Here is a 20,058-nt window from a genome sequence, read left to right on the forward strand (position 1 = left end):
TTGTTGGTTTTTATTAAAAAAGGTTTATTGGCTGAAAAGCATACAAATGTAACACAAGAAGCACTTTTTGTACAAAACTTAAGTTATTACACTGAATGAGAGTGTTTGGAATTTCATTACACAGCGACGACTGGAACCACATCTGGACAACTGGTCTCCATGGCTTCAGCCGTGTCCTGCACTGAAAACGTGGAAAAGTTCTCGTCTGCAATTTTCTGTTTTTTGTAAGGTTACATACTGCATTTCACACAACTTAAGAGAAACTGCCTTTTACCTGTAGTGAGGTCTATGAAGAGCTCAGGTGGGTCTGGAGGGGCAGCAATGCCCATGGCCTTCCTGATGCCGTAGATACTGCTGACATCACATGGGGCCACCTGACTAGTCAGCTCAGCCAAGTTTGATGTCACCTTCTCAGCTGTAAAGGTAGGAGGATGAACGTGAAGACAGCAGGAAATTAAGAAAAAGCAGATTTAAAACCAAAAAAAACAGATGTAGGACTGGTTGTATTTACCAGGCCTACATCTGGTTGTTTTTTGTTTGTTTGTTTTAATCTATATATCTATTGATACTCTGACTTGGATCAGCTGCTGTTTGTTTTTGCAGCTCCAAACATGTTGGCAACAGAGTGTCCTCTGGTGGGCAAAACAGGCAACACTCATATTCGAAGGGTGTTTCTCACATCTCTCCTTTACTTTAATTTTCATTTATTAACTGTTGAATACACAGATACAGACGTATTGCCAAATTGCTAATAATATTAAATGTGATGGCAGGAGCATTCTGCTGACATGTTTATCATGGTGACAATACTTGAGGCAAGATAACGGAACTGCTATTAACCTTGTTATTATATTAATTAAATTATCCTACATTTTAATGGTGAACTGAATAAAGAAATATCTTCCTGCCTTTACACTTAACATGATTTGATTGGCTGGTGCCTGTATTGGCATTCTACATGACTAACTATTAAGTTATGAGTACAAACAGCGAGCGAGAGAAAGAAAGAAAACAGATATGAACTGAACCACATTTCTTAAGAACTGTTACATCCATTACAAAATGTCACTTTACAGGAAGTGACCTCCGGAAAAACAAGTTGATATGTTGATACATGTTAATAGCTGGAAGTGGCTTAAATATATGGTTTAAATGCTCTAACATGGAAAGGATGCAATCAATGAATCATCCTAAATCAGTGAGTAAACTGATGGACAGGTTTGCGAAATTGTATTTAAACAAAAAAAAAAATCATTTTATTCTTGTCCTATTGTAAGATAATCAGCCTAGTGTGGCTGACTTTACTTACAGTAATTGATGTTTCTTGTTTAAAGTCTCCTTGATGCTGAACTGAATAAGGAACTAGCTCCCTCGGTTTAATTTGATTGGCTGGTGCCTGTGCTGGCCTTCCACAAGGCTAACTCTTAAGTTATCAGAACAAGACTACTACACTACTACAGCATGTAACAATTCAGTTCAGCACTGCATGAAGTCACACCATCCTAAGTAACAATTTATCGAGTAAAAAGGTTATTTTAAACACAAAAGTATTAAATGGTGATCAAGGACAACTGTTTATCTGAAAACCCCATTAATTGTAAATATAGCCTATGAAATTAGAGGTCTCTTTTTAATTTTATGAAGTCATCTAAAATAGAGAGCTACGTATTGCCATTCAGCATAAAAGTTCTTTTCCACAAAATGTGTCTCTTAATCTCTTAAGTCCCAAGGGGGTTTCTGAGCTTCCTGCTCACAAATGTAATGCCCAAATTTAATAGATTATTTCTCTGCAATTACAAACTCTGTCCATACAATCTAGGTATCAAAATAAAGCTAACACTTGGGAAACTTCATCAGAGGTGTAAATATTGAAGCAGATATTACTGTGTCAAAGTTAATGAGACTGGAACACAGAAAAAGTAAGTCGATTTTATCCTCGCCTAATTTTCTTTAAAAGATTTTTAGCATATAACCCTTTTAAAAATTTGGTTCCAAAAATTCAGTAACCAACATATAAACATCATCTGTGCAAAGATTTATGTTTCCAAAGTGAAACAGTGAAAAATTACAGCCCTGTCAATACATGAATATCCAGACGTTGTACAAAAATGTCATCATGCCAGTTGATTTTTTTTTAGGTATTAAAGAGCAGAAATTAATAAATGTTATTAACAGGCCTAAAAATGCTTCTGTTAAAAATATATTTTTGAAGAATTAACCACACATTTACATGGCAACAGCCCTTTTCTGCAGTGCGTATAGAGCGTTTGATTGGCCTCTGGCCCTTTAAACTCCGAGGGGCTGTAACTTTGGTTTCTTTTGGTCAATTTGCGTGATTGACACCTCTTTTTAATTGTTTGAGCCAATCGATTCACTGTAACATGCCACGTTCACTCACTTCAACCAATCAGACGTTGTAATGCCGAAACCCACGTGGGCCCAAATTTACTACATGTGGCTGCTGTCCAGTCACGTGTCTGTAGGTGGGTCTAAAATGGAGGTTGTTGACGGAAAACGGCTCTGATGCGGCTAGGTAGGCATGGTAACTACTGGTAATCACGTGGCTACCGGCGAAAATAACGGAGGAAATCGGGAAGGTAAGCCAATTTCTGTCTTAGCGCATTTGCGCCGCTGTGTGTTTTTGTGGTCTTCTTTTGCAGCTCATTCAGTGAATTTTGGTCTGATCGTGGTGAAACTTGGTGTGTGGAGTCAGTGATAGCCCTGGAAGCTAACCAGCCTATCTTTAGCCGGTTACATGAAGTCTGAAGAATTTCTGGTTCGGTTTGTTTAGCGGACTTCTGCGCATTTACGTAACTGCTCGCTTGTTTTCGGTGTGCTTGGTGTTTGTAGAAATGGTTTATATATATTTTAGCTGAGATTCTGAGGTTTCTGTGGATACCACACATGTCTGAACTTATATTTCTCAACCCTCGTTATAATCGATTAAACGCGATCTCCTCCTTTTTGGGGTTTAAGTGGTTAAAAAAGAAATTTTGGCACAGGTTACATCAAAATGTGTTTTTTACTCGCTGGGTTCACTCTTTTAAAGACACCAGACCAATGGATGCCCTTTTAACTGTAATTTAGATATAAGATCTTGGATGGCAGAAAACCTTTTACAGCTTAACCAGGAAAAGACTGAAGTTTTAATCATCGATCCTGACGCTCAGAGAGAGAAACTCTAGTCTAAATTACAGGCATTTTCACTATGTCCTTCGCTACAAGTGAAAAACCTGGGTGTTATTTTTGACTCTGAGCTTGGTTTTATCCCACATATTAAACATGTAACCAAAATTGGATTTTATCATCTAAAAAATATAGCCAGAGTCCGCCCTATTCTCTCTCGGGCCAACACGGAGATGTTGACGCATGCTTTTATTACCAGTGGCATTGATTACTGTAATGCCCTGCTCTCTGGTCTCCCCAAAAAGAATATTTCACCTTTACAACTTTTATAAAACTCTGCAGCTCCTGCGCTGACGAAGACCAGAGGGCAGGCCCACATTACACCGGTTTTAGAATCGCTGCATTGGCTCCCCCTGTGTTTCCGATTTTAAAGTTCTTTTATTGGTTTTTAAATGTCTTAATGGTCTTGGGCCTTTTTATCTCTCACATTTGCTTTTACCATATGAACCCTCGCAGACCCTGAGGGGGATGTGTATGTATGCATCCATGATCGTTTATGTTAATGAGAGTGTGGGGAGTGAGTTGGAGGGTGAGGTGGGGTGGGCTGCTTTTAACCATGTAAAGCACTTTGTGCTACATTTCTGTATGAAAAGTGCTTTATAAATAAAGATTGATTGATTGAAAGAAAAATATTCTGGAAAGGGGGTCCCAGTGATCTGAATCAGGCCAATGTCTACCACACCTGTGATGGATGCAGGCTACAGAGGTAAATGAAGTGTTGTTCGAGGTGTACAGCTGACTTTAGTGGAAGAACAAAGACGCCCATGCACTATGAGGCTCTTACCCAGCTCCAGCTCCTTGGCAGTCGGGGCCAGCAAGCAGATCATGTTTGGTGGCTGCTTGGCACTCAGACGTTCCCTCTGAACTTCCTGCAAGTTGCGCAGGAGCTTTGTAGTCTCGTCCAATTTCTGCTGGATGTTCAGGGCTTCTGTGTGAGGGAAGGAGAACACGCAGCGAGTAAATACTTCCTCTGAGTTCCTCCAGTTACCTTCTGGTAACCCCCCCGCAAATCATTTCTTTCTAACACAATATAGCCACTGTTTCTGAGCCCTGACACAGACCCCTGGGTTCTCGTGTAACATTAATACTCGAAGGTGCCGAAAGCTGATGACAGAAGAACTCTAGAAAGATCTCAAAGGAAACATAATAGGATGATGGACAGCTAATATGTCGCTCAAACAGTTTTAGACATTAAAATGTTTACATTATATACTATCTTGACAGAACAATGAGCCACGGTACACTTATGTATATACATAGGGAGAACAAATATTATAATAAATAATGGCCATGAATTTTAAAAAGTACCATGACAGATTTTTCGTCATATCCCCAATACTATGTGAACTTGTATTTTTCTGATTCTCATTTCTCTTCTCATCAGCATGAGGCAGGTCCTTAAACTGCATGTAGTGCCACAACTCTTCTTATTTCCTGCCATCAAGAAAAGGCATTAAAATATTTCTGCTGAGTTAAAAATTAATACCACTAAGAAGGAAAATAAATCCCTTTTTGATTGTCATACCATCAAAGAATGATGGGAAGCCAGTGGGGACATTAACAGTGCATTCATGCAGAATAATTGAAAAGATACATTCCCATGTTGGCTTTGTCATCTCAGTTTTATTTAAATAGCAACAGCATTCATCCAAAGGTACTTTTGATCGTAAAGATAAAGATCCTGCAAAAAATTGGGACTGTAAGAATTATGACACGAGAACCGAAGGTCTGCAAATTGTATCATAATTCCATCATGCTCTATCACAATATCCATTTTAGGATGTAAATGCTCAGCTAGATCCTGGTAGTCTGGTGAGTGCTGTGATATTTAAAGATGTTTTTTTTCTCCAGGTAAATTTCAGTATTTTGATGATCATGTTTATGATTAAGTGACGTTCCCTGTGGTAAAAAACAAAAAAAGGGCTGTTTTCCCTACTGCTCATTTCCCTAAAAAACCCCAAACAAACAAAAAAACAACTCCCCAAAATACAACAACCCAAACCAAAACCCAGGTATGAACTGAACCACTTGTTTTGAATTGTTAGAGTCACGGCTGTAGTGACTGAAAGTTTCCTGTGGATGTAGATCTACATCTGTATGTAGATGTAGAAGACTAGGTGCTTGATTTTGGCAAAAAATTTCATCACAATTACTAAGGTCACAAGTTTTTGATCATGTAATTAACACAGATCCAGGGCTGAGGACCGGGTAGTGACAAAAGATGAACTAAATGTGCCCATCAATGTAATTTGGGCTTTTGGGTGGAAAAAAAAAAGTAAAGTGGAGGTGCCTGAATGACAAAATAAGAGCATGATTGCGAAACAGAATTCGGCACAATAAGCATTTTATCTTGATTAGCTTGTTTTCATCATGGAAAGATGAAAAGTATTCATGATGTGTTTATAGTCGATTATCTTGTTAATAATTTCACCTCCTCACTACGTACGACTCTGGATACTGTAGCTCCAGTGAAAACTAAGGTCTCTAATCAGAAGTACCTGACCCCGTGGTATAATTCTCAAACACGTACCCTAAAGCAGATGACTCGTAATCTGGAGAGGAAATGGCGTGTCACAAATTTAGAGGATCATCATTTAGCCTGGAGAAATAGTTTGTTGCTTTATAAGAAAGCCCTCCGCAAAGCCAGAACAGCTTACTACTCATCACTGATTGAAGAAAATAAGAACAACCCCAGGTTTCTCTTCAGCACTGTAGCCAGGCTGACAAAAAGTCAGAGCTCTTTTGAGCCAACCATCCCTTTAACGTTAACTAGTGATGACTTCATGAACTTCTTCACAAATAAAATTTTTATCATTAGAGAAAAAATTACCAATAATCATCCCACAGATGTAATATTATCTACAGCTACTCTTAGTTCCATTGATGTTAAGTTAGACTCTTTTTCTCCAATCGATCTTTCTGAGTTAACTTCAATAATTACTTCCTCCAAACCATCAACGTGTCTTTTAGACCCCATTCCTACAAAACTGCTCAAAGAAGTCCTGCCATTGATTAATTCTTCGATCTTATATATGATCAACCTATCTCTAATAATCGGCTATGTACCACAGGCCTTCAAGGTGGCTGCAGTTAAACCTTTACTCAAAAAGCCATCTCTAGACCCAGCAGTCTTAGCTAATTATAGGCCAATCTCCAACCTTCCTTTCATATCAAAAATCCTTGAAAGAGTAGTTGTCAAACAGCTAACAGATCATCTGCAGAGGAATGGTTTATTTGAAGAGTTTCAGTCAGGTTTCAGAGTTCATCACAGCACAGAAACAGCTTTAGTGAAGGTTACAAATGATCTTCTTATGGCCTCTGACAGTGGACTCATCTCTGTGCTTGTCCTTCTTGACCTTAGTGCAGCATTCGATACTGTTGACCATAATATCCTATTAGAGCGATTAGAACATGCTGTAGGTATTACAGGTACTGCACTGCAGTGGTTTGTATCATATCTATCTAATAGACTCCAATTTGTGCATGTAAATGGAGAGTCCTCTTCACACACTGAGGTTAATTATGGAGTTCCACAGGGTTCAGTGCTAGGACCAATTCTGTTTACATTATACATGCTTCCCCTAGGCAGCATCATTAGAAGACATAGCATACATTTTCACTGCTATGCAGATGACACCCAGCTCTATCTGTCCATAAAGCCAGATAACACACACCAATTAGTTAAACTGCAGGAATGTCTTAAAGACATAAAGACTTGGATGGCCACTAACTTTCTGCTTCTTAACTCAGATAAAACTGAGGTCATTGTACTCGGCGCTGAAAAGCTTAGAAATATGGTATCTAACCAGATTCTTACTCTGGATGGCATTACCTTGGCCTCCAGTAACACTGTGAGGAACCTTGGAGTCATTTTTGACCAGGATATGTCCTTCAACGCACATATTAAACAAATATGTAAGACTGCGTTCTTCCATTTGCGCAACATCTCTAAAATTAGAAATATCCTGTCTCAGAGTGATGCTGAAAAACTAGTTCATGCATTTATTACTTCCAGGCTGGACTACTGCAATTCATTATTATCAGGATGTCCAAAAAACTCACTGAAAAGCCTTCAGTTAATCCAAAATGCTGCAGCAAGAGTACTGACAGGGACTAGAAAGAGAGAGCATATTTCTCCTGTTTTGGCTTCCCTTCATTGGCTTCCTGTTAAATCCAGAATTGAATTCAAAATCCTGCTCCTCACATACAAGGTCTTAAATAATCAGGCCCCATCTTATCTTAATGACCTTGTAGTACCATATTACCCTATTAGAGCACTTCGCTCCCGCTCTGCAGGCCTACTTGTTGTTCCTAGAGTATTTAAAAGTAGAATGGGAGGGAGAGCCTTCAGTTTTCAGGCCCCTCTTCTGTGGAACCAGCTTCCAGTTTGGATTCGGGAGACAGACACTATCTCTACTTTTAAGATTAGGCTTAAAACTTTCCTTTTTGCTAAAGCATATAGTTAGGGCTGGACCAGGTGACCCTGAATCCTCCCTTAGTTATGCTGCAATAGACGTAGGCTGCCGGGGGATTCCCATGACGCATTGAGTTTTTCCTTTCCAGTCACCTTTCTCACTCACTATGTGTTAATAGACCTCTCTGTATTGAATCATATCTGTTATTAATCTCTGTCTCTCTTCCACAGCATGTCTTTTATCCTGTCTTCCTTCTCTCACCCCAACCGGTCGCAGCAGATGGCCGCCCCTCCCTGAGCCTGGTTCTGCCGGAGGTTTCTTCCTGTTAAAAGGGAGTTTTTCCTTCCCACTGTCGCCAAAGTGCTTGCTCATAGGGGGTCATATGATTGTTGGGCTTTTCTCTGTATCTATGAAGCGCCTTGAGGCGACATTTGTTGTGATTTGGCGCTATATAAATAAAATTGAATTGAATTGAATTGAATAGTGCTTTCTAAAGGAACCAAATTAAAAATTTTTAAAGACTTCAAGATGTTCTGATCATTCCTAAAAGTGTAATTAGCTGCAACTTTAAATACAGGAAAAAAAAAAGTCATTTTACCCTCAGAAAGCTCCTCAGTCATATGCAGGCCTGCAGCAGAGCGCAGGAAATCCAGTCTGTCAGATGTTTGGGGGTCAGCTACCTACCAAAGACAGAGGGGAAACAACATGGTTAGTTAGATTAGAAAAATGCATTCCACACTGGACATAAAAGGGAACATCACAATCTTTTGAAGCTTCTTTTGTCATGCTACTTCTTCACTACAATAAAATCAGGCCTAATCAAAAGCTGCAACACCCGAGCAGGGGATGAGAGTAAACTGGAGGGCAGCCAAAAACAGCAAGAAGCTAGCACAGAGGGCCGCTGTTTGTCTGACGGTGGGCCCCTGCTCTGGTTTCCTCTACTGCTCTGAGGAGCGATTCAGCTTCACAGTCAGTGGGCAGTAGAGGAAAACAGTCCTCTCAAAATTCTCCAACAGCGGGCCTTGAGCATGTAGCACTGCTGTGTTTTAAAAGGAAATGTTCTTTCCATCCTTACGCCAGGCCCCTGCTATGTTGACACAGCTGGTGGATGCAGCAGTCATCAGCTGAGGCCATCTAGAACACAAATTAAATCCATGGGGTATAATGCAGGGGCACGTGATATGCTTTGCACTGAACAGCAGCAGCTTTAAAAGCAGTGCTGATGAGGATGAGTGGCTCCGGTTTTGTATTACATAGCGAACGCTGGCAATCATCACTCGACTCACCTCACGCACATTTCTATTACATGCTGCACATTTTTTGATCAGGGTTTCAGCTCCAGATTCTCTCACCTCCACGGTATCCTTGTCCTCTTGTATATTTGACAGCTGCTCTACTTGCTGGAGGAAAAAATGACAAAAACCCCCCCCAAAGCAAAACAAAAACATTTATTTAGTCAACTGGAAGACTTTCCTGTCCTGAAATAAAAAACAACAAATGACGTCAGAGAAAAAGCTTACTTGCTCGGTGTTCTTCAGGATTCTTGAATGCTCTCCGTTTGTCACTGCATCCAGGAGGTTGTCTGCCAGTTTGTACACATACTCTTCTGATTTGGCCAGGAACTCTGACAAGCTGCCAAACAACCAACCAAACGAAATTTTACTACAGTTATTTCCTATGCAGCAGCGGTGTAAAAGTTTGAATCATTTTGTTGACTGAGAATAATGACAAGTAGTTGATATTGACACTCCTGCAAATTGGTGGAAAAATAACTGCACCTCCTACACAACCAGTCAAATAAGGACGTGCTACTAATGGTAATGAAAGATTTTCATTAATTTGTAAACAAAATCATACTGTGCTTTTCCGTTTAGAGGAAAAAACAGACACAAGAGACAATGAGCATGTGGTAACAATAAGCTAAATACATATAGTACTGTGCAAAAGCCTTAATTTTTTTCTTCATTTCTTTATATTTTGCAAGGAAAACATACATAAAAATACAATATTTATGGCAAAAAACAGTCTGTGCAACTTGACAGCCACCTGTTTAATACTGAGGCTGCTCGGTCAGTATTTAATGGTCACAATATTGGCTGTATGTGACATATGCGGTCTGTTTCTGATTGACAGATGTCAATCTTTGATTTTGGAGTGCTCATCCTTCACAAGCATGAGAATGGCCAACATAAACTAGGTTTTATAAAAGGGGAGAGCAATTCATTTTCCCAAGGGGCCACATGAGAAACTAGGGGTGTTGTGGAGAACTGCACTGGTCCCAGTTTCCCATGGCCCCTTGGAAAAATTCATTGCTTGCATGCATATATATATATATATATATATATATATATATATATATATATATATATATATATATATATATATATATATATATATATATATATATATATATATATATAGCCCAACGTCCCGGGGCTAGCGATTTTTCCAGTCGGGCTGCCCTGCTCTGCTCGTCGGCCTATCGTAGGAAGGAAAAATATATGTCAATGCTTTTGCATTCTTTCGGAAATGTAGCTGGGTAATTATGTCATTGGCATCGGTGAGCCACTGTCAATATGTGACATATAGAAATCGCGTTTGAATTTGCGCTTGTTTTTTGCTTTCACTTTTCAATCGCGCGAACTGTGTATATAGAGCGACAGCACTGATTGGTGAGTGATGATAATTTGCGCACCAATTCCTCTGACATCGTCTTATCAATCGTTAGCTTACTATGCAAACATGACAAGTGAAATCTCCCGCAGCAAGCTTAAACATGTGAGAGGTTAATCGCGCAGAGAATCGCTGAGCTTATGTGAGTGCGTGTGTAAAAGCAGCAGGATATATATTTTAGTTCTGCTGAGCCAAATAAGACAGGTCAGGGTGAAGACGTGACAGCCAAAGAAAAGCTTACCACAAAACGGAAAAGTTATGACAAATCAGACTATAAGGCAAAAAGAAAGTGCAGCTTTATGGTTTCATGGACAAAAGAATTTCTGTGGCTGCAATATGACGAGCTAAATAACCAGGGCTGCACATAAGTGGTCCGCGGGTGCGCATTCGCTGTCAAAATAAAAAACGTGCACAAGATAAGAAGTTGCAACGCGTGTTTGCGTACATAAGATTTTCAGGAGGAGGACAGACATTTGTTTAGAACTCTTAAAGATGTCGAAGAAGCTCCTTTAAGCAATTACTGTGATGTTCCTCCACCTCCAAAGAAATGTCAGAAGGAGTCCGAACCACAAAAGAAGCGCGTATTCTCGGAAAAGTGGTTGCAGGAGGTGAGCTGGCTTCAAACAAATGATGAACGCACAGAGAGGTGGTGCAGAATGTGCCGTGAAAATTTAATAAATGACAAATTAATAAAAAGGCATCAACATTTTTTGTGTATCGAAAAAATATCGAACCGTGACACCAAAGTATCGAACCGAACCGTGAATTTTGTGTATCGTTGCACCCCTAATATATATATATATATATATATATATATACACACCTACTCAAACCTTTTTTTGGCTTTTATATTCCCTAGATCTTTTTCATTCTGAACACTTTGGAGTTCCACAAGATGTACCAACCTGTTATGAGCATGAACATCATGAGAGAATAAAACAGAAACAAGATGAAACTCAAGTTTACAAAGAGATGAAGGGTTTGAGTCAGGGTGAGGCTCTGCTTACAGTTTACCTCCTCCTGATACAGAAAATCCAGTGGAAAAAGTGGAACATCTGGAAAGTAATCAGTGAGGAATGCCTCGCTGCGTAAAAGCCACAGAGCTCGGGTCCTTACACAGACACGCTGTTCATACCTGTCTGAGCCCTGCAGGCTGGACTCGTCTCCATAGAAAGAGTAGGTAAGGTCAGAATCTTCCTTGCTGATGTTGGCGAAGCTGGAGTCGTAGGTTGGCGCGTAGGAGGTGAATGGCCCATAGTTCATGTAGGACACTGTGGAAAGTGCCGCACACAGATAATTTATTGTCTTTCCTTTGAGACTCGGATATCAACAATATGGAGAAACATAAAGGTAGAGCCGTACCTGGGGTGATCCTGTTCCTCTTGTCCTCCCTGAAACCCTGCAAGGTGTTCACACCGCTCTGCAGCCGGTTGGACATCATGCCGAGTTTCACAGGACAATAACCCACATCTGCAACAGCAAACACAGTTTTTTTCCCCCCTCAAGTCTCTTGCTGCATCATCATTTCTTTTATAGGTCTGTAAATACTAATCAACCATTAAAATTTCCCACAGTCATAGTTTACAGAAATTAAAATCAAAGAAGCCAAAGGAAACTTATATTTCGCTTTTTTGTGTATAAAATGTTGTTGTGTAAAGTGGATATATTATGCTTCTATATTTGTATTTTTGGACTTCAAGAGTGGTGCAGCCTCTCAGTTCATCCACAGCCAGAGCTTACAACAGAAGCTGATGGTGTTTTCATTTATAACTGTGTGGGCTGCAGTGATGGAGTCGTGTAGTTACATTTCTAGGGTTTCAGAACATTTTGCGCTTATAATGTCTCTGTGATGTAGATTTAACACAGAAGTATAACTCCAACTGAAAACAGACTGTTTTAGCTCCTCTTTCTTTAAGCTGTTTCCTTCTGATTGGTTGTCCTACATAAACCACTTTGACTCAAAATTCAAGCCTGCACTTTTGGCCTAAAGGGATTAATGGTATATGTGCTGATCTTTTTACATTAAAGCCATATTCAATATGAACATCCACCGCTGTGGCAAATTGTAATAATTGGTCTAATTGAGCTCTTTTATAGTTCCAAAATGGTCTCACCTCCTGCTGAGGGATCTGCTGGGTTGAGGATAGCCAGAGTGGTGGAGCCATCTGACTTCCGCCTTGCAAACTCCAACTACAAAACAAATAAATTGTAAAACCACAGCTCAGTAAAAGAGGAATAAAAATAATGAGAAAATATTACATTATTGGATTGTAGTCAATTAGATAAGACACAATGGACATCAGATAAATAACCAGCACTGAATCTACAACATCGTCTCCAGAGTCTAAAACAAAAAAGAAGGTGTGGATATATTTTACACTGGGGCCGTTACTGGTTTTTAAACACAAAGCCTAATTTTTAAAATAGTGTGCCAAAGCTCTTTTGGCAAAACAAAAGCAGCAAAGCATTTTTATCCATGCTCTAAATCTCTGTGGTCACAGACTGCACACACAGCCTGTAAAAATAATAACACTAGTGAGCACTGATTACATACCACATCACAAAACTAAAAACACAGTGTCCAGAACATGTAACTCAAGTCTTTTCAACCTTAAGCAGCTGTTCTGTAATTCTAAAGAAATTACAAAAATGTGAAGTAAAAAAACCCAGAAACTATTCTTTCACTATGATCTGTTTATTAATAAAAGGAAACATCAGTATATCTTGATTCAACTTTATGGGCCAGAATTCCTAAATGGGGCAAAATAGCGAGTGAGTGCAATTGCCAAATAGCGCTAAAGTTCAAAAGGTTAACAACTCTTACAATTTTGTCCATTTGTAAATATTGAGAGAACTTTTTTTTTCTGGTGCAACATATTAGTAAATCTGGCCCTATGGGGTTAAACTAGGATCTGCTGGGGTTAGTTGGTTTGCTTTGTCTTACTTTTTTCCCTCACTGAGAAGAAAAAAAGAAAACATAAGTTAATATTTACAATTTATATGTAATGGAAATCTGAAAGGATTAATATATGTCTCATATTAGATTTTCCTTATCTAATCTGCAATGACTTTTCTTAATCCTGCTTCTTCTCATGTCTTTCTCATCTACCCTTCAGATCATTTCATTCAATTACTGCTTTCAACTTTCAACAAGCTCTTGCTGGCTATGTACTCTAAAGCGAGTTAAATTGCATCCGCAGTTAAGTGTAAACAATTGGGAGTTATGCTTAAGAAATTACATTTCCGCTGTACATGAGTTTAACTTCTCCTTTCCATGGTTACTATTTTGATTAATAAGATAACCATGGTGCAAAATACTGCGTCATACTGTTTGATAATGTATTTAGTGTTGGAAATTTTGTCTAAATCAGTAAAAACTGCTTAAGATTTATGAGCAAGTCATTCCACAAAGTTATTTAGAACATTCTTAAGAGAATGGGACCTGTAATACCACAATGCCATCTGAAACATTATGATCCAAAAGATCAGATATAACATTTTGAAAGCGTGTTCTTGAAAGCGTGTTTAACCCTGCTTTCTCACATCAGACTGCAGCACTCTGTTGGACAGCTTTCCTCCAGACTTCTCGATGACCTTGCGTATTTCCTGAAGCTCTTTCTCTGCTTTTGCTGCTTCATCCTTAGAGTCTTTGTCCTGTCTGCAAATGAAAAGCAAATTGAAAGATGCCAGATGATGAGACACTCTGACCGTGAATGTACAGTGGGGCAAAAAAGTATTTAGTCAGCCACCGATTGTGCAAGTTCCCCCACTTAAAATGATGACAGAGGTCAGTAATTTGCACCAGAGGTACACTTCAACTGTGAGAGACAGAATGTGAAAAAAAAATAATCCATGAATTCACATGGTAGGATTTGTAAAGAATTTATTCGTAAATCAGGGTGGAAAATAAGTATTTGGTCAATAACAAAAATACAACTCAATACTTTGTAACATAACCTTTGTTGGCAATAACAGAGGTCAAACGTTTACTATAGGTCTTTACCAGGTTTGCACACACAGTAGCTGGTATTTTGGCCCATTCCTCCATGCAGATCTTCTCAAGAGCAGTGATGTTTTGGGGCTGTCGCCGAGCAACACGGACTTTCAACTCCCGCCACAGATTTTCTATGGGGTTGAGGTCTGGAGACTGGCTAGGCCACTCCAGGACTTTCAAATGCTTCTTACGGAGCCACTCCTTTGTTGCCCGGGCGGTGTGTTTTGGATCATTGTCATGTTGGAAGACCCAGCCTCGTTTCATCTTCAAAGTTCTCACTGATGGAAGGAGGTTTTGGCTCAAAATCTCACGATACTTGGCCCCATTCATTCTGTCCTTAACACGGATCAGTCGTCCTGTCCCCTTGGCAGAAAAACAGCCCCATAGCATGATGTTTCCACCCCCATGCTTCACAGTAGGTATGGTGTTCTTGGGATGCAACTCAGTATTCTTCTTCCTCCAAACACGACGAGTTGAGTTTATACCAAAAAGTTCTACTTTGGTTTCATCTGACCACATGACATTCTCCCAATCCTCTGCTGTATCATCCATGTGCTCTCTGGCAAACTTCAGATGGGCCTGGACATGCACTGGCTTCAGCAGCGGAACACGTCTGGCACTGCGGGATTTGATTCCCTGCCGTTGTAGTGTGTTACTGATGGTGACCTTTGTTACTTTGGTCCCAGCTCTCTGCAGGTCATTCACCAGGTCCCCCCGTGTGGTTCTGGGATCTTGGCTCACCGTTCTCATGATCATTTTGACCCCACGGGATGAGATCTTGCGTGGAGCCCCAGATCGAGGGAGATTATCAGTGGTCTTGTATGTCTTCCATTTTCTGATGATTGCTCCCACAGTTGATTTTTTCACACCAAGCTGCTTGCCTATTGTAGATTCACTCTTCCCAGTCTGGTGCAGGTCTACAATTCTTTTCCTGGTGTCCTTCGAAAGCTCTTTGGTCTTGGCCATGGCGGAGTTTGGAGTCTGACTGGTTGAGGCTGTGGACAGGTGTCTTTTATACAGATGATGAGGTCAAACAGGTGCCATTCATACAGGTAACGAGTGGGGGACAGAAAAGTTTCTTACAGAAGACGTTACAGGTCTGTGAGAGCCAGGGATTTTCCTTGTTTGAGGTGACCAAATACTTATTTTCCACCCTGATTTACGAATAAATTCTTTACAAATCCTACCATGTGAATTCATGGATTTTTTTTTTCACATTCTGTCTCTCACAGTTGAAGTGTACCTCTGGTGCAAATTACTGACCTCTGTCATCATTTTAAGTGGGGGAACTTGCACAATCGGTGGCTGACTAAATACTTTTTTGCCCCACTGTACTTTGTGGCAACAACAAAAAGTATACACACAGCAGAGAGGAAATTTGCAGGAGTTCTTCTGTTCATTGTATGCCCACAATCTGTGTTCATTCCTCAGATAATTTACCTGTAAGCTTTTGCTGACGTCAACAAACACAATAAAGATTTTGAGACAGCATATTTTACGAGATAAAAGGTAACTGAATGAAAAACAGCCTACTACGTGGCTTTCTGGGGCTCGTCCTCTTATAGCGAGTCATAATAAAAGGCATAATGTCAGCATACGGGTTCTGTTACATCACTAAGTTAAAACACAGCTGTAAAAGATGATAGCCAAGAGAAAACAAGCCCCAGCATGTCATCAGGCATTCCCCACATTCTCAGCCTCCAGCTCCACAGTGGAAAACAAGCTCACAGGAATCAACACGGTGCACTTATGGGAAACAGTTTCCACTCATATGCTGCATCTCTTCATATTTCTCAGTTCTGCTGATACAAATGTGAAACCTTCTACTCTTTTAATTTTACAAATATGTAATTGTGTCAGGCCAACTGTAATTTTAAGGGGTTAAAATATTGACAGTATGGTCAGGAGTATTATTAAAATCCCTCTATGAATTGCAGTCTGGGCTCTCCAAGCTACACTTAAATGTGGCATCAAGGCTTAAGGACACGTGTGCAAAGTCAACATGTGAAAGGACCTGGGAGTGCTGGGTGTCTGTGACCTCTCGCTGCTGTCTGTAGTCGCAGGTCCCTCCTTGTTCTGGTCCGGAAAGGTGCTCGTTTGTTCCTCAGATTTCAAAGGTTGTTTGGCAGAAGGGTCAAGACCAGCCATAAAATCTATGCTTTGCTTCAGGCTGTCCAGCCTTTCCTATTAGGGAAGGTGAAAAACATGCTTTTTACTTGGATTTAAGAAAGAGAAAAAAAATAACCAAGGAGAAGAAAACTGCTGAGTTTGTGAGCATCTGCTGCCCCCAACTGTTGCTTTGTTCCTAAAGCAAGTTTACAGCAGCCTGACTTACAGATCATTTTACAGCAGGCTATTTATCAGTAGAGAACACATGGGTCCTTATTTGAGTGCTATTTTGGAACTTTTAGTACATAATTCACTTTTCTCTTGTCTCAAATTTTGTAACTCACTTGTTATGTAAATGGTAAATGGCCTGTATTTGTATAGCGCTTTACTTAGTCCCTAAGGATCTCAAAGCGCTTTACACTACATTCATTCACCCATTCACACACTGGTGATGGCAAGCTACATTGTAGCCACAGCTGCCCTGGGTACACTGACAGAGGCGAGGCTGCCGGACACTGGCGACACCGGGCCCTCTGACCACCACCAGTAGGGGTGAAGTGTCTTGCCCAAGGACACAACGACCCAGACTATCCGAGCCGGGGCTCGAACTGGCAAACTTCTGATTACAAGATGAACTGCCAACTCTTGAGCCACGATCTTTAGATTACTATGAGCCTGTTTTCAAATTTTCCAGAGTGCAGCAGCTCTGCTGCTCACAAAAACAAAACATTTTTGTTAATTTTAAAATGTTATTAATAACACATAAACCCTACATGACCAGGCTCCTGTCTATATAACAGTGCTAGTGACACCACATTCCAACAACTGGCCTCTCCAGTCATCTGATTACAGTCTGTGAACTATTCCACACTCTTCTATTTGAAATCCAGAGACGACCAAGCTTTTGAGGTTGCAGCTCACAAACTTTGGTACACGCTTCCTTGTTTTAAAAGACTGATGACAGCAAATTTTTATATGTTAACTTTTCTTAAAATGTTTACCCCTTGTATGTAAAAATGAATGTAAGACTGTAGGTTTCATTTTCTGTCTGCATGCTGGGTAGTACTATGGAACTATGTGTTTTAAAAAGTGCCATTCAAATAATGTTATGGTTATATAATTATAAAAGAAAAATCGGTGCATATGAATGCAGTATGTTTGTGTGCATTTTTTATTGCTGACAGATGTCTAAAAAAAACTACAACAGCTAATGTGGACACAAATTGTCTTTACAACTTTAAAATTACTGCAAAGTTTGTCATACATTAGGCTTTATAAAAATTTAGATGCACAAAAAATTATTTGAAATAATTATAAATAATAAATACATACATAATACATTTTTGGGGGCTTTCAAACGGAAGTTTTCTGTTATCATGTACACTGTTTTAAAATAAAGCTCCTTAATTTTTAAAACATGATGAACCCAAATTACCCCCAAGAAAAAGAGGTAAAAAAAAAAATAACGGTCCAAGGTCACGATACCTGGCTCAAGATCTTCATTCCGGAATGTAACAGTTTCCGTGCTGCTTTGTGGTAGATTGTCTCAGGTTTGTTGTAAATCATGGCATTTTCACACATAATCCTGAAATCAACCTGCATCAATGACATGCGTAACATTTTAAAGCATGACAAATACAACAGCTTCTGTTAGTTAAAACACACTAAAAATGTGTTCAAATGTGGCCTTTAGGGAAAACAAATATACTTAACATTTTTAACATGATTTAAATTTTTTTTGAATAAGATGAAGACATCATTGACAAAAAGGGTCACCCAGTTTTAGCAGTTTGATCAAACAAAGAAGTATAATCTGCAAATTGCACTGAAGCTACTTGTCATCAAAGACAGGCAAAAAACATCAAGTATCAGAACATACATTAAGAAGGGAAAAAATACAAAATTTTTCACCCAAAACAAGTATCATTAGTGGATGTGAAAGGACCTGGGAGTCCTCCATAAGCACCACGTCAGTGTGTCCTACAGTAAGCTAGAGTATCAGCAATTACAACAGCTGTGTCTTTAAACTTGAAAGAACGATTTTATTTATTTCTTCTAACCGAATGCAATAGTACAACTGGCAGTAACACAGACATGTACCTTGAGTTCATCCAGTGACTGGTAGCACTCTTTCTTTACTTTGTCCTTCATTGTACTGAAGTCCATGGGACGCTTGATTACTGCAGAGTAACCAGGAGCAATGAAGTCTGTCACTGGAAATGAAAAGAATGCGTTCGGGTCTTTCCTGCAGAGGAGACACGAACAGTTTTTAGTCGCAGAAATATCATTACCTAATGCGGTGAGTTGCTCACCTCATTATTTATAGATATTACTAAATGTCAAATAAAAATAAAAATGCAAATGAACAATTATCCCTGATCAATAGGTGATAAATGCTGCTGCACCTTTGGAGCTGCCTGATGAGCTGATTCAAAGCTTCCTGCAGAGGAGTCTGTTCTTTTTCTGTGGAAAGGAGCAAAATAACTTAAGATTCTTTCTACAACCTTCAGAATAAGTGTTAGTATTAATTTGGGAAATATTTAACATTACCTTCCTGTTTATCAATCTCTGAACGTATAGGAGTCCTGCTCTGCTCCCGGTCATCATCTCCATCTGCGTCCTGTCCTTTCTTCTTTTTAGTTACCTAAAATAAACAAACAAACATACATTAAATTCACACACACACACACACACACACACTACCCTTTTAAAATATTTAACATTATATGCTAAAATATCTATACCAACAGATATGATGTTTACCTTCTTCTTCCCCTTTTCCTCCTCTGGTGACCCAAAGCTTTTCTCTTTATCCTTTTTCTTCTTCTTTTTCTTGTCTTTGGGTTTGTCAAAGTCAGCCGGCTGTTCGTCATAAAAAGTGTCAAGGCTCGAGCTTCCTGCCGTCACTTCATTTCCGGACACTTTCAGCACCAGCTTCAGTGGTCTGTCTCCATATTCTGTACAAACAAATATCGATTAATAATAAAATAAAAATAATGGTGTGTGACTACAGTGAGAACATACGGCAGCTTAGGAAAGCTAGACACAATAGCCGCTAACAACTAACACGAAGTCATTTAACTTACGCTGCACGTCTAGCGAACAATGTATTGTATTCACACATCACCACCTCAGTATTATTTTTCATTTAAAAAAAATGATAGAAACGTGTAGATATCCATATAACTAAGCCGGGAAGGTAGTTTAGCAATAAGCTACTTTACCAACTAGCTCTATTGTCGTGCTAACAGTGCTACAATGCAAAAACACAGGGGCTACGAGTTAGTTTAAAATGTAAAAACGGTTTATTCTGATAAGCAGCTGAACTGTGTAGGATGAAATACCTTCATATCCATGTTTCTCGGACTTGTGCTTTTTGTGCTTCTTGCCCATTGTCTATGTTTTGGTCTGCACCGGCGGCCAACTGCTGTGGCTGAGCACTGTGGTAACGGAAATAAAATTTCACCAGAGGCAGATACACTTGCAGCGTCACCTGTCGGTGCGGCGGTGGTAATACCCATGTCTATGGGTACGACCTCCCTTACAGCCGGAAGGAGGCGACATAACCTTTGAAATAAACTTCAATCACGGACCCAGGCCTCCACAACTGCCATTTGCCATGCCCCCCCCCCCCCCCCCCCCCATTTAAAATAACATATGATAATAATCGTTCACCTGGAG

The 20,058-nt window shown here is 39.7% G+C and overlaps 1 protein-coding gene across 1 annotated transcript; it reads right to left on the reverse strand.

Annotated features, from left to right (window-relative positions):
- Nucleotides 1–4: 4 nt before the first annotated feature.
- On the reverse strand, nucleotides 5–19,832 carry brd7 (bromodomain containing 7). Its single transcript, XM_087848772.1, has 17 exons — nucleotides 19,722–19,832; nucleotides 19,141–19,334; nucleotides 18,928–19,021; nucleotides 18,783–18,840; nucleotides 18,478–18,622; nucleotides 17,863–17,973; nucleotides 16,283–16,452; nucleotides 13,818–13,932; nucleotides 12,389–12,464; nucleotides 11,637–11,744; nucleotides 11,410–11,545; nucleotides 9,122–9,233; nucleotides 8,954–9,001; nucleotides 8,200–8,281; nucleotides 3,971–4,114; nucleotides 275–415; nucleotides 5–181 (listed from the first exon to the last, which is right to left on the reverse strand). The coding sequence occupies exons 1-17, from the start codon at nucleotides 19,768–19,770 to the stop codon at nucleotides 117–119; spliced, it is 1,848 nt and encodes a 615-aa protein (XP_087704898.1). The 5' UTR covers nucleotides 19,771–19,832; the 3' UTR covers nucleotides 5–116.
- Nucleotides 19,833–20,058: the final 226 nt, after the last annotated feature.

The sequence above is a fragment of the Neolamprologus brichardi genome, chromosome 1 (genome assembly GCF_056152115.1).
Source record: "Neolamprologus brichardi isolate AB-2024 chromosome 1, ASM5615211v1, whole genome shotgun sequence".
NCBI lineage: Eukaryota > Metazoa > Chordata > Actinopteri > Cichliformes > Cichlidae > Neolamprologus > Neolamprologus brichardi.

Excerpts from the sequence above, each read along its gene's own strand:
- brd7 (XM_087848772.1), bottom strand. The coding sequence starts at position 19,770 with ATGGGCAAGAAGCACAAAAAGCACAAGTCCGAGAAACATGGATATGAA. Across the intron at positions 18,841-18,927 it reads AGAGATTGATAAACAGGAAG|AAAAAGAACAGACTCCTCTG; the intron begins GTAATGTTAAAT and ends TCCTTTCCACAG. Across the intron at positions 16,453-17,862 it reads GAATGAAGATCTTGAGCCAG|GAAAGGCTGGACAGCCTGAA; the intron begins GTATCGTGACCT and ends CTTCCCTAATAG.